The sequence below is a fragment of the Poromitra crassiceps genome, assembly GCF_964638095.1.
Source record: "Poromitra crassiceps genome assembly, chromosome: 20".
In the NCBI taxonomy this organism is placed as follows: domain Eukaryota; kingdom Metazoa; phylum Chordata; class Actinopteri; order Beryciformes; family Melamphaidae; genus Poromitra; species Poromitra crassiceps.
Genome location: NC_139637.1, coordinates 1,671,219 through 1,681,388, shown reverse-complemented (window position 1 = coordinate 1,681,388; position 10,170 = coordinate 1,671,219). Strand labels below are relative to the sequence as shown.

Genomic DNA, 10,170 nt, shown 5'->3' with positions numbered 1-10,170 from the left:
GACGTTTTTACTATAGATATATATATATATATTTTTTTTTACAGTGTTGAACCATGCAGTTGTGCAATCATAGGCCGTGTACTTTTTTTTTTACTGTTTTTTATATACTTTGGTATTTTATTGTAAATGTTATTTCATCATCTCTGTAGAGATCAAGTGTTTATTATTATATTTGTACTTCAGTACAAACGTATTTTTTAATCTTGCTTGCAGTTCAGACTTTCTCCAGTGTTCATTTTGAATACCTTTTCATTGTGCTTGAACTTGCTCAGTGCAGATGAATCAGATGTGGTTTTGCAGTGAATAAATGCAGACCTTCACAAAGCTCCTTGGTTTTGCTAACATCCAAGTTCAGGAGCTGCAATAGTCACTGTCACTGTCCAATAAAGCACATTTCTCTCACTGGAAGCACGTCTGTGTCCTACTGCAGTTTGAATTCACAGCATTTGGCTGCAGTACACGGGCAGTACCACCAGGAGCGCTTTACCTCTGCTAATATGGCATATAGAGAGAAACATTGCCTTAATCCAAAAAGCAAAAATACCTTCACTAAAGGACACAAAAACATCAGTAAGACATTTCCCTGGGGCCCCTATACTTTTCCTGCTGGGGGCCAGCTGGTTCTAGCTCTTTTTGAGGTAATGCAAGCTTAGTAGGTGGCCCTACTACGGCCTCTGTTCCAGGCAGTATTGCTTGCCAATCTAGCACTATAATGCTTTATTTTTAGAAAATTCTGTTCAGGGTGACTTGTAAAATCTAAATTCAGCTGGAAATAGGTCCAGGTTGTAAAAAAAAAAAAAAAATCTCCTTTAATCTTGGAATTAACTAAGATTCTAATCTACCGTCCACCCTTGATTGAGGTATGAGAAATTCCAAAATATGCAAAGCGAATGTAATTTTAAGAAAGAGCTGATAATTATATTGATAATTGTGATACTTATGGGAGATTTTAACATTTGGGAAGACCGATCAATCAGAAAAACATCTCAAGCAGATAATTGACGGTTTAGATCTCTCTCAGCTGATCAAAGGGCCAACAAGGATATCCCACTCTACCAGATCTCAGATTGATTTAGTGTTCAGTAACAGAGGATTTCAACATCTTTAAATATGATAAATGGTCTGGAGTCCACTTTACCTGGCATAGCTTGATGGTTCAGCTGTAATTGGGAGTGTGTGACACTGCACTACCATAGACTGGTCAATAAATATGCTTCTAAATTACATTTACTTAGAACATGAATGATAATTTCTTACCAAATGGTGGCTTAAAATATTCAGAATCCTGTACTAAATGCTTACTGAGAAACACAATACATTGGCCTTTCAAAACCTGTTTTATTTCTTTCAGCAAATAAATTCAACCCTAACAAGTCTATGGGAAAAAGGAATAAATACATACAGTAAATGTAGATTTACAACACAACATACATTCCTAACACATAGAAATACTAAATATCACAACAGGCATGAAATGTTACATTTTGAGGAAGAGTACTCTGGTTACAAAAACTCTGGCCCATAGCCATTTACTGTAGCCCTGCAAGCAGGTATCCTTTTGACCTACAGGCTTTGGGCCTACATTAGTTCTTTGAATTATTTGGGAAATCTATAGTCAAGGGCTTTTAACATTAGAATGAATAAATGCATGTAAGTGAGTTACAGGGAGGGTCAGTATGACCACATAGTCTACTCACAGATTGAGTTGAGTGAGAGAAACCATCAATATAAATATCATTATCCCAAATGATTAGGGCCTACAAAAAACTGTCTATCAAAATAAGTCAGAGTCCTCATCTCCTGCGGTGTGTACAAGAGAGTCATTGTAATATGTTTCAGTAATGTTTATTTTTGTAAATACAGGTGAAATCATCAGCTTTTGTGGCTTATAATGGTCAATATAAGTTTTTATTCCATGCATTATAATTCAAGATACGTATAGCAGTAGCTAAGAAAAATACAGTACAAAAATAAAACTGTAGAAACTTTTTCTCCGTTGCGATATGCGCATGCGCAAGTGGACCGTCAGGGGCACGTTACTGGAGCGCAGAGGAGAGGAGAATACAACGGGGAGCGCGCGAGGTAAACAATCCGTTATGTTCTCTTCTATCCGCACGTGTATTTATTGTGGTGGTTGAATGCTGGTTTGAAGTTGTGGACAGTGGAGATAGTCTCATAACTGTGGGCTTTCGTGACAATTCATTCGCCGACATTAAACTTTTCTCGGTATGCCTGTCACTGGCTTGTCAAACCTAGCCGTTAGCTTTGTTAGCTTATATATTCACTGCCAATGGAGGACACTGCTAGCTGTTAGCTTTGTTCGCTTGTCTATTCACTGCCAATGGAGGACACTCTGCTAGCTGTTAGCTTTGTTCGCTTGTCTATTCACTGCCAATGGATGAGGACACTCTGCTAGCTGCTAGCTTTGTTAGCTTGTCTATTCACTGTAAACGGAGGAGGACTCTGCTAGCTGTTAGCTTGTCTATTCACTGTCAATGGGAGATTGCGCTAGCTGTTAGCTTGACGAGTCGGCTGGAACACTCTATGCACGTTATCTTTGACTAATGCGAGCGTAGATCACAGCTGTCGGAGGTGTTTTGCGTTTGGTCCTGTAGCATTCTGTGCTGCTCTTTGATGCTTACAGCAACGTCAGCAGCACATTAGCTGCTGCAGCCTGCAGTGCAGTCAACTAGCTTTGGGGGCGGGGGTGGGGCTTCGCTCTGACTGACAGCAGAAAAGTCCAATGAAAGGTCTAAACGGTGTCTCCACAGGACTTGTGGCCAATCCGCTTCCCCTTAAAGCTAACCGCACACAGAGCAATCTACTAGTAAGATCTGACAGCACAGACTGAGAAATGTCACTAAACGGGGGGGGGGGGAGTGCGCACCGTCCTTATCAACACACTGAGCTGTTATCATTACGAATAGCCTTGTGAAAATATGTTTAATAAATTGTGGAGTTTTGTTTTCACTGCTGAAAAGTGACATGCACTGTTGCCATTAAGTCACGTTTTAACGTAGCGTTACATCTTAACGAGACTATAATCATTGTATAATTAAGCAATATAGCACGAGAGCAAGTGTGTTGTGGAGAATATATCTCCACAACACACAGGATAACAGCTTATCAGCGGGATATATTCCACAACACCACGCAGCTCGAGTGCTATATTGCTTTTATAAAACGGTTTCCAAGTATAATAATATAATAATAATAATACTATAAGTCCGACTGGCATTGTATTCTGATAGTCAGTTACTAACTATAGTAATTAACACTACTGTAAGGCGGGACCTCTAGCAAGAAGATAGACGTACGGGTGATTTGATTGGATCGTTCTGGAGACTGAAGTCGACATTGGCCAATCCTGGCGCTTGCTGAGAAGCTGAGAGCGTTTTGCAAAGCCCGACACCAGAGCCGTATGCCGACACCAAGTAACGTTACGTCTTATTTAGAAATGCGGGGTTAAGAGTGAGGGCGCGCGAGAGAGGGGTTAAGACATTAGCCCGCGTCTATTCTTGTACAAAACATCATTTTCTGCGAAGTATTAGTAAAGTTATAAGCGAAGATCGATTCACAAGGATCTGACAGCTGTCTCCGCCATTTGTTTTTTTTTAAACCAAAGGCTTTTAGTAAGAGAGTTGCCATGGCAACCAATAACCGAGTCCAATAACCCATGGCCATGGGTTATTGGACTCGGTTATTGGATTTATACAATGGCTGTGAACCAATCAGATTGCTTGATTTGAGAGAGCCGTTTTATAATGTGTGATATAGCTGGTGTAATTGGTTCATAATAGCTGCTGTCACCTAGCCTGGTAAACCAACCGGTCATGTAAACTCACATTTCATTTCGTGAAATGAGGATGACCTCTCTATCAAACGCATGTCTGTTAAGAATAGGGGTGGGAATCGCTGAGTAGCTCACGATACGATATCGTCACGATACTTGGCCCTCGATAACGATATATCACGATACTGCGATACTGCGATACTGCGATATATTGGAAGACGATACATCACGATACCTGTGTAACAAGTGAAAAAAATACCTCTGAAGGCAAAAAATCATGTATTATGCATTTATTAGCAGAATTGACATGAACTCTCTGAGTTCACTCACTCACTCATACCATTTTCGATACCACGGAGGAAAAGTTACACATTAAGTCTTTTTATTATTACTATTAAAACAAGAAAACCTATATAACCTACCTACCTACCTATATAATTTCTAAAAGTAGATATTAATGATCAAACATTTCCATTCATGTAGCCTACAGTAGTTATGTTTTTGTTTCAACTACAAACATAAATAAAGTCAACTTGAAACTATGTTTCAACTACCACACACAGCATAATATTTTAGCCTGTTTATTAAAAAAAAATAAAATAAAATAAAATAATAATAAACATATCGATACTTGGCGCCAGTGTATCGATAACGTATCGCGGGTGGAAATATCGCGATAACGTGGGTATCGATATTTTGTCCCACCCCTAGTTAAGAAGGTGATTATTATTCATTACCGGTAATATAATGGGCCTTTTTCACAGCTGCCATTTTGTGTCTAAAAGGCAGGGTAAACACAGGTGCACACAAATCATTAATGAGGGCCCACCACTCGAACACCTAAATGGATTGGAAGTTGGAAACCCTAATTAATGTTTGGGTCCACCTGTGTTACTACCTGCCTTTTACACACACAATGTCTGCTGTGAAAAAGGATTGGTGTAGTAGAAGTTAGTGAAGAGGTCTCAAATTGTATTAGAACAGTTAGGATAGGATAGGATAGACTTTTATTGTCCCGAAGGAAATTTGTCTTGGACATACACCTTATGGCTGCTGTTTGGCAGGCAACACGTACATACAGACAATACATACAGCACATACAACTCTACAAACATGCAAAATTGCACACTGCCCAAAAAGTGCAATCCAATGCATAAAAGAGATTAAAAGATATATTTGCTAAAAACAGAATTGCACATTGCCCAGATTGCACAACATTATAGCCTTCTGTATTTAGTAAAATAGGTAAAAACGAATAGAATTTAAAATAGCAGTAAAAACAGTACATAGGTTAAAAACGCCTTCAGCTACTGTTTAGGGCTTTGATGGACAGGGGGACAAAAGAGTAACCTGCATTTGGGGACCCTGTAGCGCCTGCCAGAGGGGAGGAGCTGGTACTCGTGGTGGGGCACATGGGTAGGATCAGAGCAGATTTTTTGAGCCTGTCGGATGATTGTTTTTTCAAAGACAGCCTGGAGTGAGGGGTGCTGTCTGACACCCATGATTTCCATGGCCCTCTGTGTCAGCTGAGTGATTTGGGCTTTCAGCTGCACACTGAGGTTGCCGAACCAGGCTGAAATGCCGTACCGCAGGATGCTCTCTATTATGGCATGGTAGAAGAGCAGCAGCACCTTCTGGCTCACGCCAAACACCCTCAGCCTGCGAAGGAAGTGCAGCCGCTGTTGGACCTTGCTGCATACACTCTCCACCTGAACGCTCCAAGTCAGTTTATTGTCAATGTGTATGCCCAGGTATCTGTAGGAGTCAACCTGGGCTATGTTCTGGCCATGAATGACCACTGGTGGTCTCCAATGGATTTGGGGTCAAATACCATCTCCTCAGTTTTCTTGGTGTTCAGAATGTTGTGTGTGTGTGTGTGTGTGTGTGTGTGTGTGTGTGTGTTTGTTTCTCTCTCTCTGTGTGTGTGTGTCAGATGAAGTCTCCTCCAGACCGCTCAGGGATCACCTTCCAGGTCGGAGCTCAGCTGGAGGCCCGGGACCGCCACAAGAACTGGTGTGAACCGCACGCACAGACACACACACATACATGTAATAACATACACAAACATGTAATAACATACACAAGTCCAGAGGAACTGACCTGTAGACTTATTCCAGTCTGTTGGTGCATTAGGGAATATACTTGTATTGTAGAACAGTGGTTCTCAAAGTGGTGTCCGGTGGATCCCCAGGGGTCCTTGAGGGGGTTCCAGGGGGTCCCCAGCAAACAGGGGGATCATTATTTTCACTATAATTCCATCCATAATTAACACAATGACAGAATGTAGGATTGTTTTGGTCAATGGCTTCATAAAGCAAAAAATCTTACCAAATGGGGGTCCATGGTCAATTTTGGTCAGTTTTGGGGTCCTTGATGTGAAAAAGTTTGAGAACCACTGTTGTAGATTAGTAATAAATAGACATGCATTTGTCTATAGACGGTTTTCACGGAATTGTGTTGCTAGGGAACAGTTTGAAACCTAGCTTATTTCCTGTCCGCTATTGTATTAGCAAACACTGTAACAGGAAGTAAGAATGTTTATGTTGTTAAAGAGCAGGTTGCAGGTTAGACAACACTTTGCATTAATATGTGAGACTTTTATGTAGCAATTAGGATTCTCTCCCCACACACATAGCTGCATCTAGACTGCTTTTTGTGAGGCATCTGCCACACGCACATAAACACCCTCAAATCTAGCAATAACACCTGTGACGATTTTAATACACATTAATCAATAAATGTTCCCTCGGATCATTACCTCCGTACGCCGACCGTCTGTCCCGGTCTGTCCATCCATCGAGAGACCGCTCACTGCAGTACATCACCTCCACTCTGCAGCTAAAAGATCTCCCCTCTGGAGCTAAAACTCCTCCTCTCTGCAGCTAAAACTCCTCCCCTCTGGAGCTGAAACTGCTCTCCTCCTGAGCTCCAGAGTGCCACTTGTGGTCGGTCCCAAAATGACTTCCAAATAGGCGTTATTTTGAAAAACCGATTGCATATTGGGGGTCAACTAGTTTTACTATTAGTTACGTTTGACTACTGAAACTATTAAAACTTCATAAAGTGCCATATTAACCATAGATAGAGCCCAAACAAACATAAACTATATAGTTGCCTTGGGGGGGAAATGGCAGAGCGGAGTTTTCTCTCCTGCCTCAGTGCCGAAATGCATTCTGGGCAGTGTTGAATTATCGTACCAGAAGGTCAAATCAATCATTGTTGCAGGTAAATTATCGTACAAATACGATAATTATCGTACAAATACGATAATTATCGTACAAATACGATAATTATCGTCCGTCTGGTGTTTTGGAAAGTTTTCTGCTGTACACGTGGACTGTATATTATTATTATTATTAAAGTAAGTACAGTAGCCCACGTGTTGTCACAGGTGTTATCTGCACAGATGGCTTCTTTCTTTTTGAACATTTGCATTATAATGCCACCTTTTTCTCCATATTTCTGCCCTGGGAGCATGTTTTAATTTTGTTTTTGTTTTTTGGGGGGTATTTTCTTAAGAATCTTGAGCCCTAACTGTAAATATATATATTATTTTACCTGCACCACACTCTTTAACCCTTGTACCCTACTGCCGCAGAATCCTCAATTTACTATTGGTCCATCTGATGGACCTTAACGGGCATTCTGTACTAATTTATAATTATTAATTTAAATTTTTAAATTTTTGACTGTTTATAATTCATTGGTAACTTCTTCCCTAATACCTCATACCAACATTTCATACCTATTCAAATTTTAACCCCTCAAATGCCAGTGTACAGTAAGTACAGTAAAAAAAAAAGTACATAAAAAAAAAGTGATTTTATTTCCATTTCCATAAAGACAAACTGGCTTTGAGTCTGATATTATGGGCAGGTTGGGGTGTTTTACAAAAGTCACCACTGCAAGATGCCTAGTATCAAAGATTCGCAGGCATGATGTCACAATAGCTATGACATCACTAGCCTATGACATCATCAGTGATGTCATGAGATGATTTTTTGTCAATAATATGTCACTGATGACATTACTGATGAGGTCACAGACATTGTGACATCATCAGTGGGTTTTTGTATTTTTTGTGATTTTTTGTAAAAATAGTATTTTTTCATATTTTGAGCCAAAAATCCAAAAAGCGCATGTTTTGGACTTCCAGCCATTTTCCCCAAAAAACACAAACGAGCTTTAGTCCAGCATCTATCCTGGGCTAAAGGCTTCAAATCAGTAGTGTGGACTGTCAAATTCAGTTTTCTAATATTTTCCCATCTTTGGCATAGGAATCAGTTTTTTTTACATTTCATGTAAACTGTATGGAATTGATTGCTATGCCAAAACTGGGGGAATATGGGGAAATAGGCAAACACATTAGAAACTACAATTTTAACCGCTTGAGTCAAGGTGAGATGTGTAACATCAAGGAAATAATGATTTTTTGAAAAATTTGCTGGAAGTAAAAAAAAAAATGTTCTTTTTGTGCAAAATTAACATTGAAATCAATGGGACAACTATGCAATGGACTTTGAGACCATGTAACTCCCCCAAAATTTCTACCAACTCCAAGGTTAGATATTAAGGTCAAAGTTCAAGGTATTTGGTCCAGGATGCCCGCTGAAATAAATGAAATAAATTAATTTTGTGAAAATTTGCTGGGAGTACCAATAGAGTGGTTTCAATGGAAGTCAATGGGTCCATCAGATGGACCAGTAGTAAATTGAGGAGTATTTTTGAAAATAGGTCTTAGGATCGTATAAAAATGATAACTATGATTGATTTTTGTCAAATACCCCCCAAAAAATACCTAGCCTTAATTTAAGACCATATACTCAAAAAATGTCGAAACGGCCCATACGCGAATGCAGGAAAAGTCCATCAGATGGACTAGCGGGGTACAGGTGTTTTTAAAGGAGAATTCCTGTTTTTTACACCCCACATACCTTATTTCCAGCTTAAAATATGTCAACAGACATTTTATACTGAATGTAAAAAAAAAGTTTATCATTCATTTTTAAATGGATTTTAAAATTTAAAATTGTATCTGCCTTGCCCGCAACTCGGCTGCTGTGTGGCCAATGAGACCAGCATCACTGATGATGTCAGATTTATGACATCACTGATAATGTCATCAGTGGGATTTATGACATCACTGATGATGTCACAGTGGGATCAGGGATTTATGACATCACTGATGACATCAGTAGGATTTATGTCATCACTGATGACGTCACAGTGGGATTCATGACATCACTGATGATGTCACTGATGATGTCACAGTGGGACAGACACACAGAGCCCGAGCTCCCATTTATTGTGGGGATATTCTTATTTTAGATTTAAAATGATTTTTTAAATATTTAATTTGACATTATCGTAAAATAAAAAGTATCCCGTGTTATCTCATCAGGTATGCAGCAACTATAGAGAAGATCGACTATGAGAAAGAAAAGGTTCTGATCCATTACCGCCAGTGGAGCCGTCGCCATGACGAATGGTTTCCATGGAGCTCGCCATACCTGAGGCCACTGGAGCGAGTCAGCCTGAGGAGGCAGGGCCTGAACAAGTCCCGCCCACCACTGGTATGACTCACAGAGAGAGAGAGAGAGACACCAGTATAGTTGTCACATGCGTCTGCGTGTGTGTGTCACTTTCTCCCATTTTGACTATACTCGTCTCTCTCTTTCTCTCTCTCTCCTGTAGATGTTTAGGTCAGGTATGAAGGTTTTGGCCTGTTGGACAGACTGTCGCTTCTACCCAGCCAAAGTCCTTAAGGTCAACAAAGATGGTGAGCCTCAACTTTCAACTTTCACCTTTCACCCTTAACACATTCAGTGCCACAGCGCTTCAGTAAAATTGTCTGGAGCCTGTGCCAGATTCACTTCCATTCAGTTGAAAACAGCTATAGAATTTTTTCTATTATGGCTATATTAACGGGGCTGGACTTTAATGAAAGATTGAACACTCCTGCTTCTTCCAAAGAAGAAATTTTGTTTCTAGACAGTTCCATTATGAAATTACAGCCTCTCAAAAAAGTGCACTTTCATGGGTTTTCTGTCGTTTTTTTTTTCTTTCCAAGATATAGGCCCTTTTATGAATACCTTTCGCACTCTAATTTCGAGCACATTCACTGACTCTGGCTGGTGTTTTCTGATGTGGTGGCGTGTGGTGTGGTTTCTGTGCAGCCACACACCCCTCTCCCCCCCCCCCCCCCCCTCTCCACCTCTGAGCTGCGGGCTCCTCCCACACGCACAGAGTTTGCTTTCTCGACTCGTTTTTGCCCCGGACAGATCCCAGCTTTGCTGCGCGCATCATTTCCTTGATGGGCATCAAGGAAATGATGCGCGCTGGCAAACGCGACTGAACGAAAAGGCTTGGCCCGTTCG

General features: G+C 40.4%; 1 protein-coding gene across 1 annotated transcript in view; it reads left to right on the top strand.

Annotated features, from left to right (window-relative positions):
- Nucleotides 1-2,040: 2,040 nt before the first annotated feature.
- LOC310794484 (PHD finger protein 20-like) overlaps nt 2,041-10,170 on the top strand; it is a gene marked incomplete at its 3' end in the record, with an annotated part of 40,932 nt that continues 32,802 nt past the window's right edge. The window contains exons 1-4 of the mRNA XM_083656466.1: nt 2,041-2,082; nt 5,727-5,806; nt 9,195-9,366; nt 9,488-9,572. Coding sequence (XP_083512592.1) covers nt 5,727-5,806; nt 9,195-9,366; nt 9,488-9,572 — 337 coding nt within the window. The 5' untranslated portion in view covers nt 2,041-2,082. The remainder of the gene's footprint in view (nt 2,083-5,726; nt 5,807-9,194; nt 9,367-9,487; nt 9,573-10,170) is intronic.